The sequence below is a fragment of the Octopus bimaculoides genome, chromosome 9 (genome assembly GCF_001194135.2).
Source record: "Octopus bimaculoides isolate UCB-OBI-ISO-001 chromosome 9, ASM119413v2, whole genome shotgun sequence".
In the NCBI taxonomy this organism is placed as follows: domain Eukaryota; kingdom Metazoa; phylum Mollusca; class Cephalopoda; order Octopoda; family Octopodidae; genus Octopus; species Octopus bimaculoides.
This window is the reverse complement of record NC_068989.1, coordinates 48,595,751-48,620,040: the sequence shown is the minus strand read 5'-3', so window position 1 is coordinate 48,620,040 and position 24,290 is coordinate 48,595,751. Positions and strand designations below refer to the sequence as shown.

Sequence of the window (24,290 nt, the reverse complement as noted above, 5' to 3'; positions counted from 1 at the left end):
ATAAGTTTCAGAGCAGTGATTTATCGTACTCACATGTTAAACTTCATTATTATTATTATTATTATTATTATTATTATCATTATTATTATTATTAAGGTGGCAAGCTGGCAGAATCATTAGCAAGTCCTACGAAATGCTTAATGACATTTTGCCCGTTTTTACATTCTGAGTTCAAACTTGACCGGGTTCAACTTTGCCTGTCATCCTTTTAGGGTTGATAAAATAAGTAGCAGTTGACCATTGGGGTCAATTTAACTTAGCCCCTCCCCCAAAACTGCTGGCCTCATAACAAAATTCGAAACCATTATTATTATTATTATTATTATTTAAAGGTGGCAAACTAGCAGAATCATTAGCAGCATTTTGTCTATCTTTATATATGAGTTCAAATTCTGCTGAGGCTAACCTTGCTTTTCATCATTTCGGGGTAAGTCGATAAAAAATCTTTCGGGGTAAGTCGATAAAAAATCTTTCGGGGTAAGTCGATAAAAAATTTATTATTATTATTATTATTATTATTATTATTATTATTATTATGCCAGACTTGTCTGTGGGCCTCCTAGCAAAAATTTACTGCATCTGGCAGCAGAGTGGGAGAATTCCCATTTTTGCCTGTCACGGGTTGGTGGAACTGCTGAGAAAGGACCCAAACAAGGGGAACATTATAGAAAATTTCAGACCCATCACTCTGCTCAGTGCAGAGTTGAAGATTTTGGCCAAGGTGTTAGCCAAGAGGTTGGCGCTTGTCGTGGATGAACTGGTTGGTGAGGTGCAAACCTGCTCCATCCCAACCAGAAGTATTTGCGATAGCCTCCATCTTATGCACTACATCATAGAGAGGGTGGATAACAAAGCTGGCATGGGTGGGGCTCTGATCAATTTAGATCAATTTAAAGCCTTTGATAGGGTCAACCATCAATACTTGGCAACTGTCCTCAAGGCAGCCAGTTTCGGTCCTGTTCTCCATGGTTGAATCACTGCTTTGTAGAGCTGCATCTGCTCAGTTGTTCGGACGAATGGTCACCTGTCAGAGCCATTCAGCATCTTGCATTCAGTTCGTCTCTCCTCCCCTCTGTATGTACTGACTCTTGAGCTATTGCTGTGGAAGTCAAAGGCTTTGAGGAGTGTCCCACGTGATCTAGGATGTGAGACAAGTGTGTCTGCTTACGCTGATGATGTCACCGTCATAGGGTCAAGCCACAGGCATATTGACCTAATTGGCGAAACACTACAGGAATATGAAGTAGTGACAGGAGCAGAAAAATCAGTGGGCTTGCAACTTGGCACCTGGGGAGGCAAGTCCATGCCGTTCAATGGCACGGTGGAGCACTGGACAGATAGTCCCTTTAAGTTGCTCAGAGTTTGGTTTGGCCCAGACTTCCAGGTGGAGAAAAACTGGGATGAGGTGACAAGCAGGGTAGCCAATCTCACTCAGAAATGGGCTGAGAGGAAGCTGTCCCTGAAAGGTTAGCAGAGGTGGCAAATGCGTATATTGCATGTCATCTATTAACACCTGACTGTCACCCCTTGCCCCATTTGCTGGTTGACCAAGCTGGTGCGCGTACTCTTCCGCTTTCTGTGGAAGGGGTGTGTTCCTCTGGTCAGGCGTTTCATCTGCTGTCAACAGCTGCTGAATGGAGGGCTGGGCATGCCGTGGTTACTGATGCGCAGACATGTACTGAGATTGTGACATCTCAAGCGTTTCCTTGATGGTGAGCAGGTGTGGTCACTGTTTGTAAGAGACACTTTTCCACAGCTCATCTCTTTGACTGAGCTGCAATCCTGGATTACGTGTAGACCAAGGAGGGACGCTTGGCACCTTGAATGCTGGCAAGCGCCCACAGCCCTCCGCCAGGAGGGCAATGCAGTCGATGGTAGTTCCACTCTAGTGTTTTATAGAGGGATAGTGGTGGGAAAGTGCAACGACATTCTCAGGGAAACTCTGAGCATCGATGAAGATCAATTAACCGGTCTGTTTCGGGGAACTTTCAGGCCTGGGCCTATGGATAACTTCCAGAAATCCCTTGCCTGGCAGTGCTACCAAGGGGTGCTGCCTGTTTGGGATAAACTTTACAGACATGGAAGTGCCATCAGCCGGGCCTGCCCAAGGTGCACCCAGAACAATGAAACTGTTCTGCATGCCCTAGTCTAGTGCCCGAGTATTGTTCATGTCGAACACCTACTGTTACATGTGGGATGAATCCAGCTATCAGCTGAATCCATTGTGAAGACTGCTCCCCTGCCCTCTTTTGGTCAGGAAGGGCAAACAATTTTTATTTGTGTAGTGGCTGTAGCGAAAGATGTAGTATGGTGGACCCATTTGAAAGGGCACTTTCCTCTTTGACGAAGCCCTCATCAGCTTTTTCAAGTTTCACTTGAAAAGGAAGTTGAGGTTGGAGAGGGAAGTGTTGCCTTGTAGCAAGTTTGTTGAAAGGTGGGTGAATGTTAGAAGAATGGCCAGTGTGAAAGGACCAATTCTGAGCGTGCACCTGTAAAACAAAAAAAGGTCTCTTGCCCTGTTATTCAGGTACCTGTGGTTTTTGTGGGTTTTTCCATGAGGACCTTAAAGCACCTCCTCTATTGGGAGTCGAATTTGTTTAATTTTTAACTGCTATTTATGTTGTGTACATACGAAGACCCATTGTATCATCCTGTTTTTGTCTTTTATGTTGTTGTATGTCAATTAATATTTTGTATGTGAGCCCTTGTGGCCAATAAAAGAATTAATTATTATTGTTTCTATTATCATTATTATTGTTGTTGTTGTTGTTCCTCTGCTTCCTCCTCCTCCTCCCTGATGTCAACTTTGCCTTTCATCCTTTTGAGATTGATAAAGTACCAGTGCAGGAGTTGATTTAATCAACTAAATCCCTCCCATTGAATCTCAGTTCTTGTGCCTTTACTGAAATCAATAATTAGTTTTATATTCATTATTTTGAACTGAATGAACATCTTTGAACAGGCTGTGCAAAGGAATTTGATTTGCCACACTTGTATTTGAATGAATAAATTTCTCTTTAAATAACTTTCCGGAACAAAAACTTTGGACATTTCAGTGTCTAGCCTACTTACTTTCGGGTGGCAAAAAAATAATATTTGTCTTAGAACTTTGTACATTTTATATTTTGTAAATATTTCATTAATTCTTATTTCAACTTGACTTACTTTTATGGAGGTGTGGCAAGAGATGTTCACTTTAGTAGTGGGAGTGTAAATATTAACAAATGTGCTCTCTGATGTTCAGATCCCAAACAGCAGAAATTAAAAAAAACAAAGACAGTCAGCAAAAAGAAGACATACAACTTTAAACAAATAATTATAACAAGCATCTCATTTCTCATCTCATCTTCCTCACCTACTTATTCTTGGGCAAGTCATAGAGGCAAAGTCCTCAAGCACACCTTCTGTCAGGTCCTGTCAGAAGCAACTATCTTCAATTGATTTGGCAGAAAGTACCCTCTATCTTTTAGCAGTACAGAGATAGGTTACCCTCTTTCTTGCCTGCTCTAGAATGTAGAAGATAAACTCAATCTGAACACAACAGCTACTGTTGCTCAGCTCATTATAAGTGCTGTGCATTGTATGTCTTGTGATAGATTTAGGAATGATCTCAGTTTCATGAAGTAACTAAATCAAAGCACTACAAGATAACTTATTGAGCTCCTACTCTGAAAAGACACACCAGTTTGATTATGTAATACATTATTTTATTGTCTCCATGAGTTAACTTTACCTTTCAATCTCCTCAATGTTAGTAACCACTCATAATACATCTTTCTTGTAACTTATAAGAAGTTATAATCATAATTAAAATATGTCTGGAATAAATTAAAAAAGACAAAAAGAAACAAGCTAAATTATCACAGATCTATATAGTCCATGATAGTAGTTAATTAGCTGATCTCTACAAACTTGAAATATTAGAATGCCATTAATCATCAATAAAATGCCAATGACCTAAGCTATAGAAGAAATGGTAGAAACTTACAAAGCTGTAAGCTTTCTCCTGCGGTATATATACTGATCGAAATGGGTTATCGAGTGAAGTTACTGAGTCATAGACACCTTGTTTATTGGAAAGTAAACTTGATAAATATTTTGAGAACAACAATATTTAGATATCCTTCTGAAATACTGAAATAATTCATGACAAACAAGTCAAATCATACTAACATAAAAGTGATGTTAGCAAAGGAAGATGGACATTAAAGAAACTTCCGTATTACAAAGGGTAAGGACTTTTGATATATTTGCACTGCTAACTAGGACTTCTTTTAACCCAAACAGGACTCTATTGTTAAACGGTTACAAGTTGAAGAAATAATTGCAAGTGAGAGGTGTGAATCACCTTGACTAAACGCAGCCATAAAAGATAATTGGAATAAAAATAAGTTTTGATACAGTCAGTGCTGATAAATTCTTTCATACAATTTACAATGAAATTGTGTATTTTCCTCTTGTGTGTGTAGCTTTACTTATCCAACACCAGCTTCAAATTTTCATTTAAAAAAAAAGTATTATACTTGCATTAGAGAATCATTCTTCTAGAAGTGTTATTGCTACAACTTTGTTCTTCAGTCGCTGGTTGAATCATACAAGAGAAACCACTAATCTGGTATAACCATACAATGAAAATGGTTAGTACTTGTTTTGTGTAACTTAGATAGTAATAACAAAATAGACCAATTTTGCAAACGAGATCTTTCAATCTTTTGAGTAAAATTGAAAAATATAGAGACTACAAACTACAGTTTTACATTAATATATTTAAGGAGAGTCACTCTGACAGTGCTACCCCTACTCAAGTTACGGAATATGTTGAACTCCCTATTCATCGTCATCATTTCAAAGTGCATTTTTCCATGCTTGCATGTGTCAAATAGAATTTATTGATGCAGATTTTCTATGGCTGGATGCATGCCTGTCACCAACCCACAGCTATTTCTCAATTAACGGTCTGGCCTTAGGGGATGAATTCTCGATACACAATACCACATTTCCAGGGTGGCACTCATGGTAGGTCTTCCAGATCACTCATCATCTTCCAGGGATATTCTTCTGCTTTTGAAGTGCCCATGCCACTCAAACCATTCATATGACCCATTACCTCATCGCCTTAAGCCTGCTGAAGCATGCTCAATATCTCTGTAGCAGACCTCCCAAGCTTAACACAAAATTTCTCATTGGCTTTTTGTTCCTGTTCATGACAAAATCACAGACTACAGCATACACCTGATCAAAAACAAACACAAATTTCACAACTTGTGAAGTAAACACAGCAATGTCACTCAGCCACTGCTTCATGAAGGTCACTGCTAGCTCTCACTGCACATGCAGCCGTATGCTGCCATCTGTTGGTACACTACAGAACTAGCCCAGGAACTTTTTGATACCACCTCGTACATATACAGTAGGCTTCTTTCAGCCTTCTTTACCTGATCCATTCACAAGGCTCTGCTTGGCTTGAAGGTATAGTTGAAGACAACATTTGCCTAGATGCCACACACTGAGACTGAACTCAAAACCACATGGTTGGAAAGCAAACTTCCTAACCATGCTGCCATGCTTTAATTTTACAATGATTTCACTGCTTGGATTATTAGCTGTACCACCTATTGGTGCCTTTATCTTTTATCTTGTTTCAGTCATTAAAACGTGGCCATGCTGGGCCTTGAAGGATTTTAGTTTAACAACTTGACTCCAGTAATTATTGTTTTTAAGCCTGGCACTTATGCTATCAGGCTCTTCTGCCAAATCACTAATTCACGGGTACATAAACACACCAAGACTGGTTACAAAGCAGTTGTGGGGGACAAACACACACACACATATTTATATGATAGGCTTCTTTCAGTTTCCGTCTACCAAGTCCACTCATAAGGCTTTGTTTGGCCAAGGCTGTAGTAGAAGACACTTTCCCAGGGTTCCACACAGTAGCACTGAATCCAGAACTATGTGGTTGGGAAGCTAACCTCTTACCACACAGCTATGCCAGCACCTTTGTATAACTATTGTTATTTAGCATAACAAACTAAAATACCTTTGTTTGTCGAGTGGGCTGCCATAGTTTCAACTGAGCCAGCTGTACCTCTGAAAACAATAGCCAAAAAAAAAATTAAAGCAAGATCAATTGCTACAGAAGTAATTGATTAAACTGAACATAAATTTAGAATTAGTTTGGGGTGGTCTGAATTTTCTCTTTAGTCTTAATAAGTTTTTTTTTTAATAAGTGAATCCTGCTGATATTTAAGAGTTTATTTTCCTGTCTCATCAACTGTGGCTGCTCTTTAATGTCTTTGGTTCTGTTTTTTTATGATAGTTGACTGTTCAGGTCATTTATTGATAAGTGTCAAACATTTCACACTTAAAGCAACAAGCAAAACATGTCCTTACTAATGTTGAAATACTGTTGGCACTTTCTGAAGATTTGTTGACATATTATCTGAGTTTCTTTTGTTTTTTGCTAGTTCTTTCAAATATTGATTCCTACATTTTGAAGATTTTTTGTCCCCCACCCCCCATCTTTTAATCATTTGAAATGTTGACTTTTAACTCTTTTAGTTCTTGTTAATTTGTAAAATGAAAGCAATTTTGCGGAATATAAATCTTTAGCAGCACGGATGTCAGTTTGCTTCTTCGAATTCGACATGATTCAGGAAGCTAATATGCATACACATCAGTACACATGTAGCATATGCTATTCAGCATGAAAACTACCAGATTCTGAGAAAACAATTACATGAACTGAATTAACCTAGCACATTGGCTTTGTAAGTACTGCACGGTGCTTTCTAATTGGGATGTGCTTTAAAGAAGGGAGAACTATTCACATTGAAACCTGTTCACTTACAGACCTGCACTCGTCCATACTCTTACTTATACATGCATTTCAATAAATGAACATGCATACATATTTACAGATAAATGCCTTTTTATCAAGCATATTAGACTGGCATTTAAATGTCTTCACCCACACAAATTCAAAACATCTTAAAGACATGAATATTATGTAAATATTTGAACTCTACATAAATAGCATTGATCTCTCTGGTCTCGGAGGATCCTCGAAGAGCGTGGGTATAAACATCCCTCCTCCAGACTAACATTTAAAAAAAGCAATAAAAATGCCTGCTAGTTCCTACAAAATGAAAAATATTGGCCTCAGATACAGCTTCTTAGCTGTAGCTACTGATGTTACTACTGCTTTGGTTTCCTTTCCATAGTGTAAATTGTTCAAGAATTCTCTTTCTTTCTTTCTCAAGACAGTTCTGACCTTTCAGTAAGGTTTGCTTCTTTTGGTAATGTTCCTTCAGATATTTTGTTATACTTGTTGTCATTTCTGAGTAGCTCCAACAAAATTTACTGAATAAGCATATAGCAAATAAATAAACTAATAAATAAGATAAATAAATACTAACTTACATTACATGTGGTAGGGGTTCTAATCATACTCCATACTCATACAAACACACAAACATACATACATGTATGGTAAATGTGATAACAACACACACATGTATATATGAAAAATTTCTGCATAACAAAGCTTGTTACTTTCTTCATACACAGAAAAATAAAGGAGATTGCCTTGACATGTTTTACACAATGTTAACACTGAGCACAAAACAAGTACCCACTTCTTCAGTGTGTGTGTATGTATGTGTGTACATACATATACACATACATACCCCCACACATACTCTGTGTGTGTGTATGTGTGTTATAATTCCACTTAGGCATAGTGTTGTTAATAACCAGCTGTTAGAACTCAATATACATATGCCTTAGAATAAAGCATTAGGTGAGTACAGAGCATTATATAAGTTATTGAATGACAAAGGAACAGGAATTATATTATTAACTTCATTTGCTTACAGCTGTTTCTGTTATAAGATGTTGCATAAGCACTCAGCTCTGAATGCACAACTACTGTCCTCCTTCCCCTGTTCCTTTCATATTCCCCACCCAACAGTGTCTGCTCTGTTCACTTCCACTCTCTCCCTACAGTAAATCTATACTCCTTATCATATTTGACCCTTTTATCACTGTAAAGTCATCACACTCTCTTTTGCCCCTATCTTCCTTTCAACTATCGGACCTCTTTACTCTTGTGAGTTCCAAGGTGACCTCAGTAAGGCTGGTGCCATGAAAAATGCATCCAGTAACACTCTGTAGAGTGATTGGTGCTTGAAAGGGCACCCAGCTTTAGAAGCCTTACCAAAAGTGAGACATTGTAGCAACACGTAGTCACTCCATCATGAATCAAAGAGTGATTGTGGTTTACTTACAAAAAATATGCTCCAAATACAAACTTATCAGATTCTATCAAACTGTCCAACCCATACCAGTATGGAAAGCGGGCATAAAATTATGCTGATGAAGATGATGTAATAATACAATAAAATGAATGTTACATAACTATCCTATCTTGATTGTAATATATGTTACCCTTATATATAGATCTAACAAATATGATTCTCCTTCTAAAGGTGAATCAGTGGTTTAAAGAGATTTGACAAGTGAATTGAGTAAGTTGAGAAGTTTCATAAAATCTTCCTCACAGAGCCATGTTTATTGACTTATTTATGATATGTATAGAATTTTTCTTGATATGCCTCAGCAACAGTTCTCTCATGTGTCACAAAGTAGAGGATGTAAGGAAAAATTAAAGGTTTTTACACTATATGGACATTTATATTTAGCTTGAATGCAGTGGTTAACCCAGCTGTTAAAAGATAATGGTATCCAGACCTATTTCTAAACTCACCATGACCAACATGGTCAGAAACCCAGCATGCTACAAACTAAACTGAGTGATACGGTTTGATCAAAACTAATAGTCTATCATTCTCTTTGATGAAAATTGGTTTGTTACCAGAATATTGAATCATTCTTTGTCTCAGAACAAGTTATTTCGATGTGGATAATTCTAAAAGGGACATTGAAATTTTAAACATCAAACGTTCAGTTTTCAACTGATACAAAGAATATAAAAATGCTGGCCTCTTTGATCAGAATTTTATATCAGTATTTGGATATGTATGTATGTGTTGTTATTGTTAGTTGATCTGTATTCTTGTTTAAAACATGGAGAAAAATATTTGAAATCTATTGATCATGAATCAAAGAGTGATTGTGTTTGAAGAATATTCTGTTTTGCCAATATCATTTGGCTTGGAGAAAAAAATTGGACTTGTAGTGTTTGCTTAAAATTTAATCTTGTAACTAACACCTCTGGTTTACTTACAAAAAAAAAATATGCTTCAAATACAAAATTATATGTAGTTTTAGATGGCTGAGTGGTAAATGTCTTTGTCTAATGGAAATATATTGAAACTCTGCATTATGTGTCATTTTATGTCCTTGGGTAACTCTTGGGAAAGAAATAAATTGCTTGCTTTAAATAAATATGAGAAAATAAATGGTAATTCTAACATACCCTACAAGCGTCAGCCATGCAGAAGTTTAAACTGAATAACATCCACATCAACTAGCCTTACTAGTCTTGTGTGACTTGTACAAATCATGGACACTGTCCTCCTCTTACTAAGTGTGTGTGTGTGCATGCATGTGTGCGTGAATGCATGCGTGTTCTGAATGTGAAATTGTTCCTAAAACATAAATTTGAAATTTAACCAATTCAAGCTGGCATTACATAAATAGATATAGCAAGCATAGATGAGAGTAGGAAGCAAATAAAACAAGCTATTTTATCATCCTAACTCCATCTTGACTACACTTCAATTTGTCATATACAAACAAACATTGCTTACAGTTGTACCAGTTAATTGCTATTTGGAACTTTATAATGGATCTTCATGGTAGTTATGGCGTTGGTGGATATCATACTTTTGATGGCAATGGCAATTTCAGTATTTTAGTTGGAGTGATAATGAACCTTCAGTAAGGGAAGACGAGGGTCTACAGATAATGATTCTACTTGGCATTTTCTTCTAACAAGGTCAATTGTACAACATTTGATTCTACATACTGATGTCATTATGTTTCACTAAACTGGTCTCTAATAAATTTTATCACACTTTTTTTTCATTTAATGTTAATTTTTTTAAATAAATGATTTGATCAGAATTTACAGAGCTGAATACATGACAAAGGTTCACACATCACTGTTAATATTTCTTTTTTCTTCTTTCAGGGTCATTTGTTATATGCTAACTATGGGGAGAAATCAGACTTTGAAAAACTGCAAAATGTGAATGGTAGCATTGTCATTATGAGATATGGCCGAGTGCATCCTGGGAGCAAGGTAAGTGATGGTATTATTCTCCACACTTTTAAGGAAATATTCTCTGTTTGAATTTTTTTGTTTCTTTGTTTCTGTGATTTTATTTTTTACATGGTTCTATATACTCCAACACTGTAACATCATATATCTTTCCCAATGATTTGGGTTAATAAAGAAAGACATTTATTATTATTGTTGCTATTATTAAGGTAGCAAGCTGACAAAATCAATAGTATGCCAGGCAAAATGCTTAGTCACATTTCATCTGTCTTCACATTCTGAGTTCAAATTCCACCAAGGTTGACTTTGCCTTTCATCCTTTTCAGATCGATAAAATAAGCACCAGTTGAACACTGGGGTCAATGTAATCAACTTAACTTTCTCCAAAATTACTGGCCTTGTGCCAAAATTTGAAACCATTATTAATCATTATTATTATTATCATTATTATTATTATTATTATTATTATTATTATTAATATTAATATTATTATTATTATTATTATTATTATTATTAGTAATATTATTATTATTATTATTATTATTATTATTATTATTATTAAGACAGTCAGCCAGCAATATTGTTAGCATGCCAGGCAAAATGCTTAATGGTATTTCACCCATCTTTACGTTCCGAGTTCAAATTCCAACGGATTTGACTTTGCCTTTCACCCTTTTGGTGTCAACAAGATAAGTACAGTTGAATATTGAGTTTGATGTAATCAACTTGTCCCCTCCCCCTAAATTGCTGGCCTTGTGCCAAAATGTGAAACCACTAGCAGTAAGCTGGCAGAATCATTAGTGCATTGAATAAAATACTTCACAGCTTTTCTTTTTGTTCTTTATGTTCTGAGTTCAAATTCTGCTGCATTCAGCTTTGCCTTTTATCCTTTCTGAGTTGATGAAAGAAATAACAATTGAGTAATGGGATCAGTATAATTGACTTACACTCTCTCATTAAATTTGCTGGTCTTGTACCAGAATTTAAAATTGTTAAGAAGGCAGCTAGCTGGTGGAATCATAAGCTCGTTGGGCAAAATGCTTTGTAGCACTTCTTCCAGCTCTTTACATTCTGAGTTCAAATCCTGCCGAGGTTAACTTTATCATTCATCCTTTTGGGGTTGATAAAGCATCAGTCAAGTACTGGCATGGAATACTCCCCTCAGCTACTTCTCCCAAAATTGCTGATCTTATATCTAGAAAACCTAAGGGTAATGGCCTTTTTGTAAGTTGGTTTCATATACATTCTCTCATGCTAGATGAATGTAGAAATAGAAAGCAATGTTGTTGTTGGAACTCCGTCGCTTACGACATCGAGGGTTCCAGTTGATTCGATCAACGGAAAAGCCTGCTCGTGAAGTTAACGTGCAAGTGGCTGAGCACTTCATAGACATATTCTCGGGGATATTCAGCGTGACACAGTGTGACAAGGCTGACCCTTTGAATTACAGGCACAACAGAAACAGGAAGAAAGAGTGAGAGAAAGTTGTGGTGGAAGAGTACAGCAGGGTTCGCCACCATCCCCTGCCGGAGCTTTAGGTGTTTTCACTCAATAAACACTCACAACGCCCGGTCTGGGAATCGAAACTGCGATCCTATGACCGCGAGTCCGCTGCCCTAACCACTGGGCCATTGCGCCTCCACAGAAAGCAATGTAGAGCAGAACAAAATAAACCTGTCCATTGATTTCCACTTGTAACTATTTTTGGCCAAGTGAGCATATGATCAAGTGCGTTCTAATCATGACTATTGTCTTTTTTCAGGTTTATTGCATTGAGTACTATGTTATCTAATGTGTTTTTTACCTTCTAAGACAGCAGAGACTCCAGACCTCCTGCTATTTCTAGCAGGCCAGAAAACTATGTAGAGGCTCTCTCAGTGGATTCTTAATTAATAGTCTTTAATACACTTGATTTGAGCTAAGTAGGGCTCAAATCAAGAAAATTTATGGCATATAGATAGCGAATCAAATGACCAAGTGCAGTCCAGAATGATAAGAAAGCTACGACATGTTTCCATCTAGTGGAGGACAAAGCTGTCTAATTTTTCAAGGGTAAATTGTTTATCTTTAAAGTGTGTCATGTGAAAGTCTATGTAGCAGCTCAAACATGTCATAGCTTTCTTATCATTGTCGTCATCATTTCATTATCCTTTAACGTCCATTCTCTGTGCTAGCATAAGTTGGGTGGTTTGACAGGAGCTGACCAGGTGAGCTGCCCAGGCTCCATTTTGTCTGTTTTGCCATGGTTTCTATGGCTGAATGCCTGTCATAATGCCAACCACTCTACAGAGTGTACTGAGTACTTTTAACATGATGTTGGCATGGATGCTTTTATATGGCACCAGTACCCACAAGCCTACAGAACTAGAAAGATGAGAGTGGTATGTAGAGGACATACCTGTATATATGGACAGCCAGGATTTTACTAAGCTTGACATGTCTTCTCAAGCACAGCAAACCACCAGAAGTCTCAGTCCTTTGTCATGTTTTTGAGACCCAAAGTCTGAAGGTCTTTTCTCACCACTTCATCTCATGTCTTCCTGAGTTTTGGAAATCAAATCCTTGTTGGGTTTATAACAAGTTTTTATAAAGTTGAAAAGGGAACAAGAGAAAGAGTAGGGACATAGGAGGTAGATGAATTGTAAAGAGTACTGACAGGAGGACAGGGAAGAAATAATAACAATTTGGAACTTTGGCTCAATTCCAATGGAACAAATTCTGAGGGATGTAGCAGTTTAGTAAATCAACCTCAGTATTTGACTGTACTTTATGTTATCAACTTCTGGAAAGATGACAAGCAAAATTGGCTTCACTTTGATTTGAACTTGGAAACTCGAAGGAAATAGAATTAAATTCTGCAACATAAATTTTTTTTCTACCACTCTACAATTCTGCCAATAATAAGGTGATGGTATTGAAGTTACCACAAGAGGAGGAAGACTATGAAGAAATGATGGGGACATGGCAGTGGTAGTAATGGTTGTGGCCGAGGAGGAGGAGGAGGAGGAGGAGTGGTCATGGTCATAGGGATAATGATTAAAAGATAGAATTGAATAAAATAGGAAGAAAGTAGAGGTAGCAGCAGAGGAGCAGGAACCATGAGAAATGAAGAGAAAAACAAAGACAGTGAAAAAGCAACAGTGAAAATCTCTTTTTTGCTATTGCTATCCAACACACTCACTTAATAGCTCTTCAGTTGACCTTGATTTTAACCAAACATACATTAATGCCAAATTGCTGATAATGCTTAATTAGTTGAACACTGAAGACTTAAATAATCGCAGAGTAGGAAATGAAGATAAACTGTAGAAAGATTGGAAATGGTGGTTAGTAACGAATGAATTCTTGGTAATTATGGGAAAGATAAATATAAGTTGGCTTGAAATCTTTGTTTAATTACACAATGAACTCAGCATTCATTCATTCATTCATTCTCTCTCTCTCTTTTTATATATATATATATATATATATATATATATATATACATACATGTACCTCTGCATCATCCTCCACTGTGAATGTGTTTATCTACAGATATGTATATGTATAACTCATTGTCATTATATTACATTCATTTTTCTCTACTTTCTTGGTTTGGATGAGTTTTCTCTAGTATAGAGCTATCCTTGCTTTTTGTGATCATATGTAATTTCTTTCATGTGGGTCAACCTCTTGAACAGTATCATCTTAAGGCATGAGTACATTGGGCAGTTGCCTAGGGGCCTTATGGGTTTAGGGGTCCAATGGTAATTTAAGTTTGTAGGTCACTTGTTGTCAATGAATAGATACTTTATGGGCCCAGTTCATTGGTTTGCCCAGAGACCTATAATGCTGCTAAGATGGCTCTGCCCCTGAATTGAACTTTCACCACTTCTCCCCACATTTCCCCTTGTCTTTCTCTTCTACAGGTTCCATCCATTTTGATTACTTATCATTCCTTAACTAAACTATCATCCTCCGTGTAGTCACATTCCTGTTCTAGTGTAGTCTTCTCTCTTGCATGTAACATTTGATTCCTCTTATGTCCAGTTTTTCTCTCAACTCATTGGTACTCTTTCATTCAAGAGCATGCACACCTCATTTATTTCTAACCTTTAATCTTTTAGTATTTAATCCAGCTGTATCTGGGTTCAAGTGTTCTACCTGACCAGATCCATCCTCACACCTACCCTCCAATGTCATTCTAAAAATATACAACTCACCATTGAGATCTTGAAGCTATAAGATAATGCATGATTAATTCAAAACAATGTGAATGAATAAGCATTATATTTGGCAGAGTAATCAGAATGCTAAAGGGTTAAACAGCCTCTCTAATCAAATACCTATGTTTCAGTAACCTGCAGCATCACACTTTGTATGTAAAAATCAAAGAATTTACCTTTCTCTTGAAGAGAGAATCACTTTGTTACCAGTAGCAAAAATGATAGCTCCTTGAACTTTCACAACTCTGTTCTTTGATTACTATGCTTTCAGAACACCCTTCTCAATTGTTCATTTGACCACCTGGGTAATAGAAGATAGCAAATGTTTGTAGTGCACTCTCTGAGTAAAATTGTTTTATATTATCCTTTTGGCTAATTATTCAAGTGCTTTTGCTACAAAGTTCTTCTCTGTCAGCCTCCTTACGGTCCAATTGCATCTCTTCTGTAGTCATAGTTTATATTGAATATGCTGTGAGGCATTCCAACCTATTTCTTTTTTGGGATATAGAGTCTGGTCATTTCTCAGATTGAAGGAGAATTTTATTTCTTTCTTTCTAAGTAAAGCTATTTTTATTCATTTATTCAGTTTTGGTATTTGTTTTGCAAGATCCTTGATTTGAAATCATCTACCAAAACTAGATGTTGTACTTTAGGTGGGTCATTTTACCAATAAGAACACGCACACACAGATTGTACTTTTATTATTATCAGTTAATTGTTCATCCATCTTTATGTTCTGAGTTCACATTCCTTCCATTCTTTTGGAGTCAATGAAATAGGTACCAGTTGAGCACTGGGGTCAATGTGATTGATTAGCCCACATGCCCGATATTTCAGGCCTTGTGCCTATTGTAGAAAGGATTATCATTGATTAACTACGAACAGTGAATTGACAGAATAAATTGTTGAAAGAGAAATGTCTTGTGGTATTTTTTTCTGGCTTGTTACATTCTGAATTCAAATCTTATCAAGGTCAACTTTGTCTTTCATCCTTTCAGAATTAATAAAATGAAATACCAGTCAAGTACTAGGGTTGGTGGTATAGACTTACCTCTAAATTTCAAAACTGTTGGTCTTGTGTCTACATTAGAAATAATTGTTACTAATTAGCTATCATGCTCATCATCATCAACCCATGACATGGGTTGGACAGTTTGACAGGAGCTGGCCAGCCAGAGAGCTGCCTAGGCTGCAATTGTCTGTTTTGGCATGGTTTCTATGGCTGGATGCCCTTTCTAACACCAACCTCTTTACAGTGTACAGAGTGCTTTTTTTTATGTGGCACCAGCATGGGTGCTTTATACGTGGTACTGGTATGAGAGCTTTTCTTCGTTGCACTGGCACAGGTGATTTTCTACATGTCACTAACACAGCTGTTTTTTCTACATGTCACCAACACTGGTGTTTCACTACATGTCACGGGCATTGTACGTGACACTGGCACAGATACTTTTTTAGCTAATTAAATAATTAACTAATTAACTGCTTGCCCAATCAATCAGTTGGCTTGTTAGAATCCTTTCATCACAGCTTGTGACCACATTCATATCACAGCCTTGTCTGCTCCCTCCGCCCATACTAATAGTACCTTCGGTTAGTTTTACAAACTGGTTCTCCTGTCTTTGCTTCAGTATTTATATTTTGTAGTGTTTGAGTTACATATATGGACATGTGCATCATTTCAAATGAGACGGCTGTGCTTTAAGTGCTTCTGTACTTACTGGTTGGTGTCTACATATGTATTATGTATGTGAGTGTGTATAGGTTGCATGTGTGCATGAGCTTGTTCGTTGTTTATTTGGTACTTAGTAATTAACTAATAGTGATTGTTGGATGGACGTTGATTGTTAGGTGTGCTGACTTTTTAGCTTTTATTCCTACACAAATATTTCTCTTACTAACATTTGTAAGTTTGTCCTCATATATCTTTTATCTTTTACTTGTTTCAGTCATTAGACTGCAGCCATGCTGGGGCACTGCCTTGAATTTTTAGTCGAATGAATCGACCCAAATACTTATTTTTTAGGCATGGTACTTATTCTATCGGTTTCTTTTGCCAAACCTCTAAGTTACAGAGATGCAAACACACCAACACTGGTTGTCAGATGGTGGTGGTGGACGAACACAGACAGAAAGACACACACATAGATATACATAAATATATATAAACAAATATGTGTGCGTGTATATATATATATATATGACGGGTTTCTTTGGGGTTTTCATCTACCAAAGGCTTTGACCAGCCTGAGGCTATGGTAGATGACACTTACCCAAGGTGCCATACTGTGGGACTGAACCCAGAACCATATGGTTGAGAAGCAAACTTCTTACTATACAGCCATGCCTGTTCCTATATGTGTGTGTATGTATATATATATATTTATATATATATATAAAATAATGAAGTCAACCCAAATTATATTTTGAAAGCATTTAATATATGTTTCAGATCTGTTGTAATATATAACAGGAAATAGATTCCCGTAGGCAAGACATTCTTCAGTTAATACATTTCTAAATATATTTTGATGATATTTTGAAATGTATTAACTGAAGAAGTTCTTGCATAAAGGGGATGTGTTTTCTATTATACGTTACACGAGACCTAAAATGTATGTATCAAACACTTTCAAAATGTCATAATTTGGTTTAACTTCTTGATAATGTTGTATCTCTTATTGTTACTTATATAACTTAGTCCCCATCAGTTTGATGCCTCTTGAGTTCCAGCTAGAATACCAGTAAGTAACTCAGAATAAACCTGTACATAGACACAATATGGATTCCACAAGCCACAGCAAATGCAATCTATCTATCAAAGCTGTGAATATAAACTGATACAGTATAGAGGAGATATTTCAATCTTGTCACACAGGTATGGATGACAAATTATAATGCTCTCAAGCAATACTGTTAAACGATTGTGGTAAGAAGAGTCCTCAGCTATAAAAACACACCAAAAATATGACTGTCAAATCAATAAAAGAAACATACCGGTATGTGTATGTATGTGCATACTCACACACATGCACTAGATAAATTGTTTGTTCTACATAAATTATATCAAAATTGTTTGTGTGTTTTGAAAGAAAGTAAATGATTAGGGTATATTCTCAGAACTGGTTGATAGTATTTTGTATTTCAGTAAACAACCAAAAAATTTATTTTTTCTTTTGTGTTTTAGTTTATCAGAATTTCTCCTTTTCATGTCATATCAAATTAGTATAAATATATTATTTGACTTACTTTCCTTTTCACAAATCTCATAAGAGAAAACTTTTAGTTCTGATATAGCAAGTCATCCATGTAGGTGACCAACCGTGTGATGTTTAAAGAGACAAGTCTCACCCAAGGATAGAATTCTTATCTATCAGAAGTAACTTTTGGAAGTGATCTCCTGACAAATCACTTGCAGAAAAATATTACTCCTTTTCCTATTAGATGGGCCGACAGGACATGATTCAACTCCAGGCTACATTGTCATTGTTGTTTAGCTCTTTGTCAACACTGATCAGGCAGAGACCTGTGATGAACAGCATTAGTTAGAAGGATCAAATATTATTAGTGAGCAGGAAAGAAGACAAGACAGATTTTTTTCCAGCACAGCAGCTTGCTACTTGTTGCAGTTCTTTGTCATCTTCTCTGTGGCATCTAACTTCCTGAAATCAACCTTTCACCACTTACTTATTGTGCCTTTCTTGGTCTTCTCCTTCCTCAAATTCCATTCAATTCAATCACTTGGCACTTTCTTACCCAACTGTCATCCTCCATACACATGTATTCATACCAGCTCAGTTTTCTTTCATGCACATTACATCTGATTCTTCCTCTACTTGGCTCTACTCTCACCTTATTCATGCTATGTCATTCTTGAATTTTGACACATCTAGTAAAGCATGCGTGCCTCGTTTGTTTCCAGCTGTTACACATCCTCTGCAGTGTATATCAACCTGATCCATTGTAGTACATCATTATACCTAGTTAACCCTGCCACACATTCCACACACACACACACACACATTCACACACACACACACACACACACACGCTTAACATTTACAATTTCCTTCCACTAATGAAGAGAAATTGGTGGATATAGAACAGCTAACTTTCGAAACTGGCAATTATTTTGTCATACCAGCATGTTACCCATCATGCTTTCTTTTGTGTATGTATGTTTGAACACCTACACACACACACACACACACACACACACACACACACACACCACTAGTCTGGTTACTACGAAGTGTGTGTATGTACTATAGTTTCTGTATTATCTCCCTCTGTTCTTTCACAATCATACTGGAAAACAATTGCTGTATTTTAGTCTGTTTTGTTTGTTTCTCTGTTTGCTTGTTTGTTTATTAGTTTCGCCAATATTTGTTGAAATATTGTGTTGGAGATGTTCATTATGTCTTCCAGTCAGCTAATAACTAACTATGCTTAAAACTATGCAGCAACAGCAAGTGGCAGTGGTGATGACAGTGATGATGATGGGAGTGGTTGCAGCGGCAGTGGTGGTGGTGGTGGTGGTATGTTGTGATGTAATAGAAGAGTTGAAGTGTCTGGTATTGTTATGATGGGGGTGAGTTGGTAATATTGGTGATGTAAGGCGGCAATTCAGCAGAATCATTAGTATGCCGAGCAAGACTCTTAGTGGCATTTCGTCTGTCTCAACAGTCTGAGTTCAAATTCCATCAAGGTCAACTTTGCCTTTCATCCTTTCGGAGTTGATAAAATGAGTACCAGTTGAGCACTGGGGTCAATTTGATTGACCTGGCCCTTCCCCAAAACTGCTGGCCTTGTACCAAAATTTGAAACCAACATTGGTGATGGTGCAATGTTGATGTTTGGATGTAGTGCTGGTGCTAATCATGTTGCTACAAGCAGAGTGCTTGTGGTTAACATGGTATGGTGGTAATGGTATTTCCAGTGGTAAGGTTGTTGTAGTAGCAGATATAGTAGTTACATTCAACAGCAGTTGTAAAAGTAGTTATGATTTTCATATTAGTTGTGAAGAGGTAGCAATGGCAATAATGATTTCTAACACAAGCTCACAATCTCAAATTAATTAGTAGGGACTATAGTTAAATATACAGATCCCACTACTTGACCTGTACTTTATTTGTAATGACCTCCTTAAAGGATGAAGGACATGGTCGACATGCAAAGGATTTTAAATCAGCTTATAAAGTGTTGTAACTAAATAATCATTTGTACTATAGGCACAAGGCCTGGAATTTTCATGAGAGCAGGGTCTAGTTGATTACATTAACCCCATTGCTTGACTAGCACTTATTTAAAAGGTGGCATGCTGGCAGAATTGTTAACATGCTGGGCAGAATGCTTAGCGGCATTTCATCCATCTTTACATTCTGAGTTCAAATTCTGCCGAGGTCATCTTTACCTTTCATCCTTTCGGGGTTCATTAAATAAATAACAGCTGGACACTGGGGTTGAAGTATTTGACTTACCCCATCTCTGAAATTGCTGACCTTCAACCAAAATTATCATCATCATTATCATATGTCCGTTTTCCATACTGGCATGGGTTGGATGGCTTCACAGGAACTGTTAAGTTCAAGGGCCACACCAGGTTCCATAGTTTGTTTTGGCTTGGTTTCTTCAGCTGGATGCCAACCACTCCACAGAGTGTTCTGGGTGCTTTTTATGTAGCACCAGCACCACAAAATGTAAAACCAATATCAATAGTGACTGTTTTTTGTTTTATTAGTATCAATAGTAATAATAGTTTCGACTAAGTCATAATTGGTCTCTTTTTATCCTTCCATGTACCCACCCTTTCTGTTGCCCCTGTCTTATTTCACTCCACTATATTAGATTCAGTAATGTGTATGTATGTGTTTCTCTGCGTATTTCTATCTCCCTCTCTCTATATATATGTATATGTGTGTGTGTGCTTCCGTGAATATGTGTATTTCTATTGTATGTGTTTCCCTGTGTGTAACAGATCTGATAAATACAACTTCATTAAGTTTTCATGTTTCGCGCTTCATGAATTCACCTTCACAAACAGAAGGTATTGATTGCTGTGTGTGTGTATCTATATGTCTGTTTACATGTTTTGTCTGTGTATGTCTATGTGAATGTCTGTTTGTATATCTGAGTGTGTGTGTGTTTATGTCTGTATGCATGTCTATAAAGATATGTTTCTATGTCTCTTTGCATTTATGTTACCATCTATTTGTCTGTGTATCTTTGTTTATGTGTTTATCTATGTGTATTTGTGTTTCTAGCTGTCTGTGTATGTGTGTTATATTTCTTCATTCATCTAGCATTCATACCACCTCTCTATATCTCTGATTTGTTTATAGTGTTGTTGTTGGTGGTGGTGGTGGTGCTGGTGGTATCATTACCTTTTTATATTTTTTTCTGTTTCCTTACATTATTTCTATTGTATTTATTATTTAATACATTTTTTAAATTTTATTTATTTTTTTGTTTTTGCATTTATGATTGAATTGGAATATCTGTTTCTACAGTTTTGTAAATCAACTACACACAAATACACACACAGATAGATATGTACATATGTTAATAGTTAATAGAAACACACACACACACACACACACACACACACACAGTTATATGCATGCACACATATATTTATACAAACATATATAAATACTCATGTTTGCTCAAATTCCTATATGCATATATACACACACAGCAAAAGGAAACTGAGATTGTTCCAGATAAAATATTTATTAATAAAAAGGTATCTAATGCCACAGGTTGCTTTATTTAACTCCTAGAATCCATTTCTATGTCTTTGTATTGCTGTTATTATTGGTGTTTTACTTGTAGTAAAAGTAGTGGTGGTGGTAGTGGTGTAGTTTAGTTCTTCAATTGGTTTAAACCATTGTGGCTCTGTTCTTTTGTTTGTATTGTTTATTGTTTTAGTGTTTTTGCTTGTTTTGTTTTATATTGTTAGCTTATGTTAGTGATGTAAGTAGGTGTTTTTGTTTTGTTTTGTTTTGGTTTGGTTATTTTTTTTCCTTTTTCTGTCCATTCAGCTCTTCTGTCCTGCTTCCATCTCAGTAGATTATGTTTGCAGAGAAGGGATAAGGAAGAACGGTGGAGTGGAGCAGCAGGAGAAGTGGTGATGCAAGACAGATGGTGATAGGATGGGGAGAGTGTGTGTGTGTGCATGTATGAGAGAGAGAGAGAGAGAGAGAGAGAGAGAGAGAGACATTAAGGAAAGTGTAATGTTGAAACATGTTGCTGCTATTGAATACAATGATTAAACAGGGAAATGCTAAAGGGAACTAAGCTTTTATGCTTGCACAGCACACACATGCATAATTTGCTAACGTAAAATTAAACACACACATGCATGCACACATACACACACACTCACTTTCTCTCTCTCTCTCTCTCTCTCTCTCTCTCTCTCTCTCTCTCTCTCTCTCTCTCTCTCTTTCTCTCTCTCTCTCTTTCTTTCTCTCTCAAAGATTGGCATGTGTGTGGATTTCTAAATATCAACTTTACATGAAGGAAATCTCAACTATTCAAAATCAATAGAAACAAAATCAGAATTTCTTCAGTGTAATCCTGCAGACATAAGAAATTTGGGGCCTTCAAATTGCTGAGAGAGAGAGAGAGAGAGTGCTTGCACAAATGCTGTCATGTGCCCTTACCTTGTTTTTAACTTCTTCAAGGATAATGTCCAGCCCCATGATTTGATTTAACTGCCATAAAAGTTTTCTGTGAAAAGTTTTATAGGTTTACAACTATATCTCTTACTCCCATTTGACACAAGTCAACATTTTACCCTCTGGTCTCTATAAAGTAATGAGTAGCATTGTCTTTTATTATTACTTTTTGTAAACTTGTAGAAATCAGTAGAATAGCATTCATTTGTGGTTTCTGGGAATGTTAATAAGATGAGACAAATCTTCTCATAGATAGGTTGGCTGTTTATTGCAGTTAATTTCTCCTATGAGTAGAAGTAAAATCAGTATTGCAAACCAATGAATCATTAATTAATTTTACATTACTACTGCTGCTACTACTGTTACTGTTGCTGCTTCATTTTTTTCTCTTTATTTTTTTTAACATCCATTTTCTTATGCTTGCATGGAGTAGACATAATTCAAATGGGCAGATTTTTCTAGAGCCAAATTCTCTTTCTGTTGACAACTGCTTACCATTTGCAAGCAAGATATTTTCCTGTGACCAAATATGTTTCCACAGAAGATTGGAAATGAATGCTTATGTAATGGTAACACTGTTTTACAACTATCACATTATGTCAAGACAAGGAGGCACAAAACATACATGCACACACATATACAGAATGCATGCCTATCTCTGTGAGTGTGTGTGTGTGTGTGTGTGTGTGTGTGATAGGCTTCTTTCAATTTTCTGCCTATCAAATCCACTCAAGGCTTTGTGAATGGATTTGATAGTCTGAATCTATAGTCGGAGATACTTGCCCAAGATGTCACACAATGAGACTAAACTCAATACCTTGTGTTGGGAAGCAGACATCTTAACCACACAAACATTCCTGTATTCATATATAAACTTTTATATGTATGAAGGGGTGCTGAAAAGTTCCTGGCTTTGGGTTAAAGAAAATACAGGAGGATCAGTAAATTAAGATTTTATCCAACATATTCCCCTCTCAGATCCACACACTTATTGCAGCTGTTCTTCAGTTTTTCTAAACCTTGTAAAAGAACTCAGTGAGTTGGGCCTCCAACCAGGCCTTTCACGGTACCCTTAAGCCAGGAACTTTTCAGCGCATGCTAGTATATACAGTCCTATGGTGTCTACTAATGACACGAGCACCTGAGCCATCGAGGGTTAGGCTTTGCGACCATAGAAACATTCCAGTATCGTTGATGGCACTTGAGCAACTAAAGTTCTGCTGTTTCATATTCTATCAACTTGAATGTCCATACTTTCAATATAAACACATAAGAAACAATTTTTTTCATGCCAGTCATTTTGCAAGTAAATGTTCTCCGGCAGCTCTTAAGTATGTTCACTTGACATGATGAACAAAGATTCACAACAAATGATTTATCAAAAGCTTTTACTATTCTCTTATAAATTAATTGTTGCTGTCACAGGTCATTACCACTTTCTTCAGGTTCCTAATCTATCCCCTATTTAGAAGAAAGCCTGATATCTGTTCTCCTTTTGTATATGACAAATCCATCATTTAAACACTGCCTCTGTAACATTATACTTCTTACACTAATGTGTCTCACACTTAGTGCACATTTAACCCCTTTGCATGTCCCGCATGATTGGGAAGTAAGCATCTTAACCATACAGCTGCACACGCATGCATACACACACATGCATGCATACACACACATGCATGCACACTCAATGGCTGAGCATGTTTTTTACAGAAGATTACAAATATCATGCTTGTGTGACAGTGATGTTTGTTTACAACTATCATATTATAATAATAAAAACGATGATGATGATGATGGACGGATGGACGGACAGACGGACTCTCCTGTTGAAGATGATGTGTGAGTTCAGCTTTTGCCAAATGACAAGCACAAATGATTTGCTTATAGTGATCAAATGTATGTGCCCTACATAAGCTCTCCCTCTCCATCAAATTGACATTGCCTAAACAGGCTCATGATGTACTACACATCAGGTGTTGAAGTGATTGCAGAGCAATGTGAGATGAAGTGTTTTGCCCAAGAACACATCTGGTCTGGGAATTGAAATCACGATCTCATGATCATGAGTGCAACACCCTAACCACTAGGCTGTAATAATAATAATAATAATAATAATAATAATAATAATAATAATAATAATAATAGTAACAACTG

At 36.7% G+C, this 24,290-nt stretch overlaps 1 protein-coding gene across 9 annotated transcripts in view; it reads left to right on the top strand.

The window, feature by feature from the left end:
• LOC106868354 (N-acetylated-alpha-linked acidic dipeptidase 2) overlaps nucleotides 1–24,290 on the top strand; it is a 1,027,134-nt gene that overhangs the window by 905,665 nt on the left and 97,179 nt on the right. For all 9 annotated transcript variants that reach the window (XM_052970677.1, XM_052970676.1, XM_052970678.1 and 6 more), the window contains one exon: nucleotides 10,157–10,267. In XM_052970677.1, coding sequence (XP_052826637.1) covers nucleotides 10,157–10,267 — 111 coding nt within the window. The remainder of the gene's footprint in view (nucleotides 1–10,156; nucleotides 10,268–24,290) is intronic.